General features: G+C 42.1%; 1 protein-coding gene across 1 annotated transcript in view; it reads right to left on the minus strand.

The window, feature by feature from the left end:
• Positions 1-1,113: 1,113 nt before the first annotated feature.
• LOC135906485 (uncharacterized) overlaps positions 1,114-13,528 on the minus strand; it is a 72,255-nt gene continuing 59,840 nt past the window's right edge. The window contains exon 9 of the mRNA XM_065437891.2: positions 1,114-8,255. Within this exon, the coding sequence (XP_065293963.1) occupies positions 7,727-8,255 (529 nt within the window). The 3' untranslated portion in view covers positions 1,114-7,726. The remainder of the gene's footprint in view (positions 8,256-13,528) is intronic.

Consider the following 13,528-nt stretch of genomic DNA (forward strand, 5'->3'; position numbering starts at 1 on the left):
TTCAATTCTGCAATTGGGACGTGTACCCTAAATCAAATAACTACAAAGTTAGCATCAGTAATTAGCAAACATCACAATGTGACTGGCTCTGCATGTAATGTCTGCAAGTAATCCAGCTGATGTGATAGATTGTGCTATATAGAATATGAGATTCTTAACAAGTCTGTTTCCTGGTATAAGCGCTGCCTTTTACCATTTTCAGCCTGCGCAACAATCCCAGTAACAAGGGTGAGTACCCTCTGGTGTAACCTCACCAGCAGAGAATAAGTATCAGTACATGTAAAGTTCATCACGGATATATTGAACCCACATATAACAAATTATTGCGCATATCGTGCATCTGTAAATTCCCCTTGGAAAATTTTTGTATTAATATTTATTTTATATATCGTATTACCTATATAGCGAACTTTTTTGTGATCCCCTTCAGATTTTGATATATCCTGATTCGAGTGTATACTGTGAAAATATCCGCTTATGGCTGGCCACCTTTCAATACATTACACGAATATTACAAAACCGACTTAACAAACTCAATTGTTACACCAACATTTATGCATTCCAAATCACCTTTTACTGCTCTGTAATGCCAGTACTATGTTTTAAAGGGACACTAAAGAGAAATACTAAGTTAAGCTATATAACATTGGTGGACTACACATCTGGAACACCATACTAACGACATAATTTTTAAGCCAAAAGAAAGACAAAAACAAGACCAATAGCAATGCCATCTTCAAATTCCCCCACCAGGTCTCCCGACATCATGGATTTTGATAGCATCTCCTCTAGGCTAGTGAAGTGTTTATCAACAGAGGAGGATTACATAGAGTTCGAAAGTAACTGAGCCTGGCAACTTCTGGGAACTTTTATGAAATGACTGATTCACTTATGGGGTTTAACGTCCTCAAGCAACACTAGGCTATGAGATACACCACAGTGGGGTCTCTGGGTTAATTTTAGTTTAGGTACACAAGTATTTTTACATTTTGCCCCTTCAAAATGGTGCGGGTGGGAATAGAACACGTGACCTCGTGCTCAGCAGCAGAATGCCACAGCCATTGAGTGGCCATGAAAACAACCGGAGTATTTCAAAACAAAAAGCAACCAGTGTTGTGGCTGTGGCACAAAACAGAAGTTCAGCTTTTATTTTATCTGCTAATAACCAGAAGGATACACTAAAATAATATAAACAGATTTTGAAACAGCACTTATACCAGTCTAAACTGATTTAATGATCCTGTTCGGCGCCCCTTTAAGTTTGTCAGCAATACAAAATCCAGTCAGTGACAGAATAAAATGACAAGGCCAATGATCACCCCTCAAAAACTTGCAAGTAGAAATGAGACAAGAGTTTCTCTTTCCACAGAGGCACTTGATGTGCCTGTTCATGCACAGCACAACTGTGAATTGCTGGAATACTACATGAATGCATTCCCTTGCTCCACCTTTGAGCTCGTATTTCTGATTCTTCTCTACAGCCAGGTGAAACGGGTATTTTGCCTACACATGCTAGTTGCCTCTGAGCTTTCCCAGGAAGAGGACATAGTTGCTTAAAGGAGCCCTGTGATGTAAATTGAGCATGTCACTTTTATTGCAATGTTAGCATAGTAATGGTTTTGGCAATGCCTCAGCAGCCATTACAGGTCAGCACCACTGTACTCATTGACTGCAGCAGCATACAATATTTTTTGGCAGATGTGACTAGATATGCAGTTCAGTGTGACTGGCTGGGTGCGCAGTTTGCTCATCTTTTTCTCATGCTCGAGAAACAAATAGAAAAAGGAATGTGCTGAATCTTTTCTACCTATAAAGCAAGCACAAAAACAAACAAACATTACAATATCCAAAGGGTGAAATTGCAACACAGGGCAGAAAAGATGACACTCCATACTGACCTTTTCCAAAAGCACACTTCTGTCTGGACACATTTCTCTAGCTCCCAACAACCTTCTTTGTGACTGCTGCAAACTAAAAGTGAACAGCTAATTTCATTTTTCTGGCAGCTTTCTCACAACGACCCACCCTTTCTCACAAAGAAGCCAGCTAGGATCAGTGAGTCCTGCTCATCTATTGCCCGACTCCTCTGAGGTTGTCAGTAGCATTGGTAACGTTCATATGCACATGAAACGAACATTATCGAAAAACATGGGAAGCTGTGGGAAGATGTGGCGACAAGGTGACCTTAATATGATACGTGAGGTTACGGTTCATGCTTACGAAAACGCCACTCGCACTGGTAGCAGCTTATGGCATCACTGGAAAATGAAATGTGAAACAGATGCTTTTATTTTTACCTGCCTCTCTCATGAATTTAGAGGTTGAATAGCTTTCATTTGTATGTGCCTATTTTCATAATATTTTTTTGTTACACCTGCAACTATATAAATAAGCAATCAGTGTGAAATGTTTTATAGACCAAACGCCGCAGGGTTCCACAATGAATAGGGAGGGATAAAGCATAAAAAACAAGAAACATACAAATCTGGAGAGTAAATGGACCGCGTGAAACAATCAGTCAGCTCTTGGCGTTATGAACTCAGCCCCTGTCATGAGGAAGCAAGCAAGCTTCATCAAGAAAGTATGAACACCATGTGACCAAGACACAAGAGTCGCAAGCATGTATGACGCCATGCACACCTGTTTATCATACAATTTCAACTTCAATCAAATCTGCTCTTTGGTGGGATCTTTTGAACAGAATGTTTCCCATGTTCCTCCACACCCAGTGCACTAAATTCACAATAATAATCACAAGTGCTCTGGGCACTCCACTGAACGAAATGTACATAAACCTCGATATGACAGTTATACTTAAAGCAAAAAACTTCATTAAATTGCTAATTTTGTTAATTCGAGGTTTTAAAGTTCCACCAGTAAAAATTTCACAAATTCACACAATATTCCTGGTGAATAGCATCTTGTCAGTAATCACCTATAAGCAAATCACAAGAACATCGGGCCGTAATAGCGTGGTTATGAGCACCAGCATGCACGGTGCAGATCGCGCTGAGAGCAATGCATTGAAGTGGCTCACAGCGTCCGAGATTAGCGTGATGCATCACGTGGTGCCGTAAATCTTGGACGCCATGGCTGACTGCACTAAGAGCCCTCAAATTAAAAATAAAAGAGCAGAAAGATACAGACATTTGTCCCAAGAAAAAAAAAGGAAATATTGCAGTTTTGCCAAAGGGTTTCGCTGCCGCCACCATTGATGGCGACAGCGAAGGGACAACTGCACAAAGTAAGGTTCGTATTTTTATCACTGTCATGCATGCTGAGGCACATGAAGTAAGGTTCGTAGTTTCATCGGTGTCATGCACGCTCAGGCAGAGATCCGACTTGATGACCAAGAACGCTGTCGCAACACGAGCAAACACTTCACACTGTGCCTCACAAGCTTGAGATTACGCAACCACCAACACTAGACGCGCATAAACAGAATGCACATCAAGGCACCAACCCTCTTGGCTTCGCCTTTGCACTTGCCAACGATTACCTTCAAGATACGTGGCCTGTACATAGACAGCCATGTGCAGCTACAGCAAAGGTACAGGAGCGGAGACACGCACGCTAGAGGGAGAGGGCAGGTAGGCATGCGTCACCCACCCCCACCTGCTCTAGCACGTACTTGATCATGTTACTGCACACTCACCTTTTCTCAGTGCAGCCAACCTTTGCAGCCAATTTCCCTTTAAATTGTATTCAGAATTCACCAGATTTAACTAGATTTTTGTAAGATACACTTGCTAAGTTTGTCAATATGGTTCGGTAAAGATGTACTTTTTTAGTTATGCAAACATACTACAAATTTATAGTTTCAATTTATTTCCAAGCTTGTTTTATAAATTTAAATAATGAAGTTGCTGCACTCAAGCTGAAATCATGTTGCAGGGCAAGCCACACTAACCAGAGTTCTTTGTGCTAACAACACAGCCTCCTGCTTGAAGCTACATTCACAGAATAAGACATCAGCATGTTTATATTTACTCCTCATGGAAAACAAATTTGAACAATGACAAAATGACCAGATTAACACAACCTTATTTGAACTGCAAAGAAGCTGGCACCGGACTCCACTGATTACAGAATCTGTAGCAATGTCAAAACAGTATGTCTCTTCATGACACCAATACAAAGTATGTTCAATACATTTTTCTTACATGCTGTGGTGTACCGACATAGCAGCATCACGTTAGTGAGCTTACAAGTAATTTGCACCGAAGCATGCAGATGCATGGCTAATTTTTTTTCTTTCCTCTATTCCAGGGGTTCTCAACAACGCAGTTATGAAGGCGCACGGCCAGCTGCCAACAAGGTTTTATGCATGGCAATAAACACAAGAATAAAGGCTTAAGGGCACATTAGGCACAAAACGTTCCGGCGTTGCTGTCACTTGCATATCATGTACGATTTCCGCCGATGACTAGGCGGGCTTCGTAGCTTTGTTTCGGTTGGACGCTAGCACCGTTCTTGCTCTTTTGCATTGCACATTTGCAACGCTTTCTGGTCGCCGAGCTACCATACTAGAACCAGCTGAGTTGTACTGCCCCGTGTATTTAATTTTTAATCCTCTGACAAACACGCTAGTGTGCACGCTAGCAGAACCTATCTGCAAACGGCACAAATGCACACGGTTCACCATCTTAGCCACTTGGACGAGCGCGGAACCAAGGAAAATTTATCAGTGGCTCCCGGCACCCTGAGGAGGGGCTTGCCGAACCTCTGGGTTCTGTGGAACTCGCTCTGAGAACCCATGCTCTATGTGAAAACTCTCCCTACATGTTACCACTGAGACTCTACAATACGAGTCTGTTGCTCTGCCTATGGATGGTAAATTTGAGTGCATAGTCGGCTACACAGTGCCCCTACCGCCTAGTCATGCTAAGCGCTAGGTATATGTGTCCACTTATGCCAAGGTTTCCAGGTGCTGCTTTGTGTGACACTGCAGCATACATTTGTCTAGCTGGTTAGAGATAAATATTTGATTCAGAGGAAGATATCCACACCTAGTCATTTACTTGGCAAGAGGCGTTCACTGCACTGCAGTCCGACCACAAGGCATACTTTGTATGTTAATGCAAAAGTAATTTGGGCTGACTGAAATCAAAACATGCTGTCACATCAGCAGTTCCACGTCATGGTCATTGTGGTGTCACAGCCCAGTGGTTTCTCAAGTCTCTGAGTTTTTCCTTGTTCCATGTCATAGTACAAATTGTCCCTAGATTTGCAAAGTGGACAAAGTCTGGTTACCCTCCCTGTTTTTCCTTCCTCCCTTCCATAGATTTTGAAAATGTTTCTTAAGCAAGCCATAGAATCCCTAGATCTAGGGAAATTTTCCTCAGGTCGGTAGCACTGCCTCTTTTCCACCTCCCTTGCACTGAAGGAATCATCAGTTGTCTTGTTTATCTGAGTGCTACGAGCTGCCACACGCCTCACGGCCTCCGCAAGCTGTTACACAAATGATGCAGCGGTGTTTTCTGCATACCGCGTCCCGGTGCATGTACTTCGACACATTTCTTCTGCTTAAACTTTTCATGCAGAGGGATGCTTGCAAATAACTTTTTCCTTGGCTGACAATTTTATAGTCTCTTTGCTAGATATACCAGCCATACAGGCTCTACATACATGCTTGAAATGGCCGAAAATGTCATTCAATTGAAATCATATCACGAAATTACTTCATTAAGCCGTGAAAACAAATACACAGTTTTCAATGGAACTAAGATAGGGGAATTCAAATAATTTATTACATCACCAATTTCGTTAAATTGAGGTTTGATTGTTAGGTGCAATGGCTGGTGGTCATGCCTCATTGGATGACAGATCATAACTTCCTTGGGGTTTAAAACTCACATCAAAAGCATTAAAGTGAAGCAGTGATAAGTAAACAGATACCAAGAGTCAGAAGCAAAGATGACAATCAAGATGAAGTGTAAGGCAATATGGCAAATGGCCTGCAGAATTGTTTCTTGCGTTGTGATCTGATGAGTAAAGTCATCAGCTATCAGCTTTAACATGCCACCAACCAAAACATGAGCAGGCCAGTGGCAGGTTATTAAGTAAGGCTTCCTGCATCTATTATATATATTTACACACACACATTTTTTTTCAGCAAGCACATTCTTTGCATTTTTGCTGAAGAACTTTTTGTTGCTTTCAGTGCACTGCTTTATATTAGGGGTGACAGAAATTGCAGAGTCAATAACCAAGAGGCCATATAGTGAAGAATTTTCCTCCTGTATTTTGCTTAGACATGTAGCAGACAGAGCAAGAGCAACAAAGTATTTTTAAACAAGGAAGAGAAGCTGCATTTGGTTCAATATTCTATTCTCTTTTCAACTTTGCATGAATTCTTAATGTGGATAGGTAAATTGGGCAAATGGCCATGTTTTGTTACAAGTTGGGCTATGACCCCAAAAATTTGTAAAGCAGCCTAACAGATCAAGCCTGAAAAGTTGATTGCATGAGAAATGTGCCCTTCGATTATGACTGTATATCAGTGCATGAAACAAATCCTTTAGTGCTTGCTGCATTGGCATACAATCAAAACGCTGTACTAACTCACCCAAACCCTTTCTGTATCGTACCCTTTCTGGTGATCAAGGTGCCTTCCACACCTCATCCCCAGCTTGCATATGACGATGGCTACTTGCTAAGCTCAATTCCTGGGCTAGTGGAAACATGGTGGATATGGCTAGCACACTAGAGCTTCTTTCATACACAAAACCTGCTTCTACATCCTGGAGTCGTTACATGCATGAGCACAGGTCACCAGGATCTGCCTTAATTGACTTCACTGTGATCACCCTTCACACCCTCTCATCCCTGAGACAGAAGTAATCTCCTGTGTTGTTACCTATGGGAAGTTGTTCATTCCAGTGGAAAATTCAGAATTTTACTTATAACATGACTGTGTTTGGAAAAGCAATCCTTGCCACGGTGAAGCAGAGCACAACAAACAGTGTTTTTCATGGGTTAGCTTATATTTACGACCATTGAGATAACCTGAATGCTGTAGCGATAACATTACAGAAACCAGCTTGAGAAGGAACTATGTTGCAACATGCTAGACCAAGGCATTCATGCAAGCTATTCTACTATCATTCTACATCGCCTTCAGTAAGTTTCGGTCAGAAATGCTGTTTTACACACTTGAAGTGAGGTCCTTTGAGTGAAAACACTTCACTGGAGACATTGTGCTGCTGACAGTGGTGCTTGCGCTCATACACAGACACCAGCAGCTGGTATTTCAAGAAACTGCACATGCCTTGGCATAGACAATTGTGCCTTGGACTGACAGGCATGGTCTTGGGAAAAGTATCACCAACTACTGCATCTGTCTTATGAAACTGGCAAAAGCCACCCATAAGTACAGGTGTGTCATTCACCGATATGTAAAATACAAGTTTTGTGGCAATGTAAAAAAAAAAGACTTCTTGGGTAACTCTAACTTAACCTTCACATTATAAATGGCGACAAACAGAGGATGCATACTCCCTTTGCTGCACTTGCTACTAAGCTCAAGGTGCTCATACACCATGAGTGGCAGTGCACACCACAACATGCACCTGTGGAAGCCAGTCTGACTTGATGACAGCACAGACAAACAGCCATGACTGTGTAGTTCCACTGTGATGTGAAGTGCTTCACACATTCTGTGTAGCCACTTTCTACTCTGTTATGCCTGCTGGCATAATGACAAAAAGCACAACCTCAATGTGTCTCACTGCACCTCCATGTTTGACTCTATCCGCACAAGGCACACTTCCTTGCCTTCCTCCATGGCACTCTTGAGGTCTCTGACAAGTGCGACCGCTCGCTCATAGTGGCCTGGGGGCAACTGCAGCATGCATGCTGCCAGTTGTTGAACGAGCAGCCCAGTTTCCGTGACTTTGCGCTTCTCGAAAGGGGAACTCTTGGCTGCAGGACTATCTTCAGCCTCTTCCTCCCCATCAGCACCCACACTCCACTGCTGCTGCATCTTGGGCTCAGATGTGAAAAGGCGGCAGGCACTTTTGTAGTATTCACGTGTCCAGCGCTGAGCAGCACCTTCCTCAAAGTAAAGAGGCAGGCCAGTGCGAAGTCTCTCGAAAAAGATATGCCGGCAGGGTAGCATGTAGGATGTGGCATCCCAGCAGTTACATGAGCTGCATGTGCTCACATAGGTCTCGTCAGGTTCCACCATGGAATGAGCTGCTTGCATCTGCTGCGACACTCGCTTGAAGGCATATGGTGTAAGGAAGGCCATGTACCTGCACCCAAGATTTGTACAGTCAAAGCATTTCCTTAGACTCTAAATGTCTAGTGGCTTCTTATAAAGGAATAATTAAAATCTACAACTTCACACACACACACACACACACACACGCGCACACACACACACACACACACGCACGCACGCACACGCACGCACGCACGCACGCACACGTCAAAGGCACAAAAAAGTTGTTAGAATAAGCAAAGGTGGGATTGAAAGCTCTTCAATAAAATTTCTCTATCAGCAATGCATTATCACCTTGTAGTATATACAGCTGAACAGCTATAGAGTCGATCCTGGATATATCAAATTCGAGGGGATCCCAAAATAGTACTTCAATAATATATATATATATATATATGTATATAATTCAAGATATAAAATATGCTTATCTAAACCTCATCTAAAAATTTTGCATGCCTTAGACAGTTTCCTTAGACTGACAAAAAAAATTCTGTAGTTTTACGTGCCAAAACCACAATCTGATTATGAGGCACACCATAGTGGGGGAGACTTCAGAGTAATTTTGACCACCCGGGGATCTTTAATGTGCACCGAATGCGCAGTACACGGGTGTTTCTGCATTTCGCCCCCATCGAAATGCAGCCGTGGCGGCTGGGATTCGATCCCACAACCTCGTGCTTAGCAGCGCAACGGCGTAGCCCCTAAGCAACCATGGTGGGTCTTAGATTGTGAGAAGCATGAATTTACTGATTTGTTTCTCCATGGCTGCGTTGAATGCAGAAAAGTTTACTTATTTTTTTAGCACAAGTGTTGCAAGTCCCTTGTGTTGCAGAATGGTCCGATATACTGATCGCAATGCTAACCTTAACGCCCACATAAGTTTAACCACAAGACCACAGTGCACCTCACACATGTAGAAGTGCTTGTAGTGCGCTTTTATTCAGAATAAGGTAGAAATGGATGCAGTGCAGAAGCAAACTAGCCTGTACGGATATGCGCCGTGGTGTCAACAGCACACTTGCACCTCGTGCTGCGAATCAAGCATGAACATGCCCAGCTGCATGTTCGTTATTGCCTTTGTCAGCTGCGAGCTGACCAGGTAGACACTGTTAAGATTCGAAAGTGGCTCTTAGCTTGCAGAATATCTCAGTCTATTCTCACTCAGATAATTCAGATAATGAACAACCGCAGTTTGCACGCGATATCCATATTTGCACTGAGCAAAACTGAGACACGAACCTTGCTCACTTTTACTTCATGACATGTGGTGCCCTTCACATTCAATGTCTTGTTGAATGAAATTTGCTAAAACAGTGCCATTTCTTCGGAACGGAATATTTCAAACAGCATGAGAAGTGATTGCAACCCCACATGAGGAGGAGAAGCGCACTTGTGGAGGCGCGGCCCAGCGTAGTGTGATATATCGAATGCGGAGGTGAACAGAGTTTGATAGACCCATCATACAGTGATTCCAAGGGGATGTTACAACCGTTCAATATAGACAATAATTCAATATGTCAAGGTTGTAATGTATTAACTAGATGTAATATCTTAGGGCACTCTTGTCTATTCTAAACATTCTTGATAAAAAAAACTTAATAGTTTTTTCCAAGTAAACCACAAAATGTTGCAGCTAGCAGTTCTGACGTACAGTGGAACCCAATTATAACGAATCACAACATGTGCCGCGATTAGTTCAATACTATATCCAATAGGTCAATATAGCCAAACCTGCATATAAAGAATTTTATCAAATTTTCATTAAAAGTTCAATGTGTACAGGATTTGGTTGGTTTGCTGCACACTTGGGTCAGTTAGCAAGGCACAAGACGGCAGATAACGTGCTCCCTCCCCACCCCCCCAACAGATAACGTACTATCTATGCGCATGGGTCGAGCTGCACCGAGACTGGATGACCATATTTCGCAGACTGAATAGTATTCATAATAGTCTGCAGCGCGCGAGTGAGCCATATCTACCCAACGACCCCGCAGTCAACCCCGCCCTCTTCTGGAGAGAACCGGCTTGTTTTTCTCTTTTTCTTTGTTATTATTATTGTGTGTTTTTTTTCAAGTTTTGTGGCTGGCTTTTATGTAACACGCATTTTGGGGAAGCCAGCTGCAGGTACATTTTGGCGGTAGTGTTAGGCGTGCGGAGTTTGATATATCAGATGTGCAGTTCGGTGTAGGGAATATATTTTGTATGCATAATTTGACTGTTTTTTTTTCTCTATATATAACGTAATTCACTCTATCTGGGCTCATTATAACCAGGTTTGACTGTACAGTTTAAAGGCATGCTACACAAAATCTATTCAATCACATCATCTCCCTTGAAGGTTGAGACACAAGCAGTTGGAATGCAAGTAGTGCTTGTTCTGATGACGCACCCAATCTCATAAGATTAAAAAAAAAGGTCTCATTCAGGTTTATAAAAAGCAGAGAGCCCATGTTGTAAGTAATGATGACATCAAGCTATTTAGTGAGTCTTCAAAGCATCTTCAATGACCCAATGCACTGTAATATATAGATGAGTGTTGTTCTCACCTTTTCAAAGCTTTTCTGAAGCAATAGGGCTGTAATAGGAAGCTAACCATGAATGTAACTTCCAATAGGAACTAACTTTGTGTCTACCTCCCAAACTATCTTAAAGCCAGCCAGTGAAGTTGGACATGGACAAAGAGTGCATGTCAGAAAGTTTTACACACATGTATTACAAAACAACTGTTCTCCTTGCCTGACAGTCACCTCCTGGGTATCAAATTATGCTACTGTTCTTCCTTCAGGGTAGGCTTCCACTCCTGAATGCTGTTCCTTTATAGGCATACAGATATTCCAAATATTAAATATGAATGAAGGTCTTTGCTATTGGATTCGTATTTGATATGAGAATTTGTTCTTTGAAATTCTCACATAATGATTTCTATTCTATTATAATGAAGAACAACATTCATCTATGGGAGAAAGAGAAATGTAAATGAACAATGCTCTGAACTATTTTGCTGCAAAAGAGCCACAGCTGCCACGCAGGGGCAGCAGTTGTAAACGCATGCTGCTGATAATTCTTGCACAACACCTTACAGTCATTCAACAAAGAATGACTGTAAGGTGTTAGCCGGCCTACAAATTTGTTGCCCTGATTTAGACAAAATAATTCTTAATAATGCCAGTCTAAATATGTTCACACCCCTTTAAAGGGGCACTGCAAAATTTTTTGAACATGGTAAGAAAACATTCATGAAATGTAGACAATGCTGCCATGAACATGCGAGCCAAATATTATTCCACAGCACACAATAGGGAATCCACAATCTTACATAAAAGATCAGTTCATCTCTCCTGCAGGTTCTGAGATGCCCTCTATTATCCACAGTCTTTGATGTTATAGGCTGTGCACCAGCCCAGAGACGCCCGCCATCGGGTGAGTGTTCATCAACATGAGCAAAAGCCTGCGCGCGCATACTCTTTCAAGCAAACAGCAAAGCGATGCCATTTGTTTGGCGTGTTGGTAAACTGACTCGGAAAGCTTATTTAGCGCCAGCGAAAAAGGACAGAAGGGAGATGACACCACAATGCACAAAGGGCATTGTGGTGTCCTCTTCTTTCTGTCCTTGTCTGCTGGTGCTAAATATGCTTTCCAAGCAATGTCGTGGTTGTTAATACGTCTTCCCTGTTCTGGCACCACTTCTTTGTCACTCTTGAGCACCTTTGTCAGACGCCGACCTTGAATAGTTGCCAAATATGTGCACCGTGTCAAGAAGAAAAATTAAGAAATGAGCAATAGGCCAGACATTGCTATTGGTGCTGACCCAGTCCAGATGAAAAATTGTGTTGAGGGGGGAATGAGGAAAGTAAACATTGCATTCTTTACATCTCTGTTGTTAAGGTGAAAGCCTTAAGTGACTCATGGGTCAAAAAATCTGTTGTCCGGTGTTATCGAAAAATTGACCATCTGACGTAATGGCACCGAAATTGATGGTGCCCCCCACGACCATTGGTGGGAGTTGAACCTTAGACCCCTGGTATTAATTAAGGCGCTCGAACCCATGACCTTTGGTGGAAGTCAAACCCTTGGCCTTTGGTGGGACCCAAATTCAATGGCACAAAAATTGATGGTTGAACCCACGACAATTGGTGGAAGTCAAACCCTTGGCCTTTGGTGGGACCCAAATTCAATGGCACAAAAATTGATGGTTGAACCCACGACCATTGGTGGAAGTCAAACCCTTGGCCTTTGGTGGGACCCAAATTCAATGGCACAAAAATTGATGGTTGAACCCACGACAACTGGTGGGAGTCAAACCCTTGGCCTTTGGTGGGACCCAAATTCAATGGCACAAAAATTGATGGTTGAACCCACGACAATTGGTGGGAGTCAAACCCACGACTTTTGGTGTTAATTAAGGCAAAGTTAATTAAGGTACTCAAACTCATGACCTTTGGTGGGACCAAAATTAAATGGCACCAAAATTGATAGTGCCACCATTAATGGTCGAACCCACGACCTTTGGTGTTAATTAGGGCACAATTAATTAAGGTACAGTTAATTAAGATAAAGTTAAGTAAGGCACTTGAACCCTCTACCTTTGGTAAACACAAGTAACAGGAAACAACAACACATGAGAATGTCGAGTAATTCAACGAATGTCTCATGAATGTACAGGCTTTTGCCTTGATCCTCTTTAGCATATACTAAAGTGACTGTAAACATTTATAAGGTCTTTTTCAAAAATTTCGCTGGGAATATATTTCCTGAAAGGCATTGCACTCACTCCAGTGTGTTCAGGTTTGAAGAAAAGGTGTTGCAAGGCCTCTTTAAACCAATGTGCAGTGCTGTAGTACTACACTTGGCTCCTTCAATTAACACAACAGTAACGAGCTGTTCCTTTGTTTCATTACTGTCATTTTCACAGTGCACTTGACATGATAATTTTTCAACTGTCTCTCATTTACAAGCTGTTCGGTCTATCGGACATCCAATTGCAAACGCCATTACATGGTTCAAATTATTTAATTAAGCCTTCTTTTTACCAAATTGGCTGCATGTGACCTTACCTTGTTTAAAAATTACATTTGTTAGTTGCTTTAATATGCTAAGGTTGTTTCCTTGAATCCTCTCACTCATTTAGATTCAGAAATTTTCCTATTGGAACACAGCTAGTTCCTTTTTTACATGAAAATCTGCCGATGCCAGCCTTGCACCCTACTCTTCTTTTCCGGGCTTCTGTATTGAAATAAATTTGCGCAGAAGCTCCTTTGGGAGTTGCCTAAGTATGCATAAGCGTTGGGACACTTGCTCATCTCC

Source organism: Dermacentor albipictus, chromosome 1 (assembly GCF_038994185.2).
Source record: "Dermacentor albipictus isolate Rhodes 1998 colony chromosome 1, USDA_Dalb.pri_finalv2, whole genome shotgun sequence".
Taxonomy (NCBI): domain Eukaryota; kingdom Metazoa; phylum Arthropoda; class Arachnida; order Ixodida; family Ixodidae; genus Dermacentor; species Dermacentor albipictus.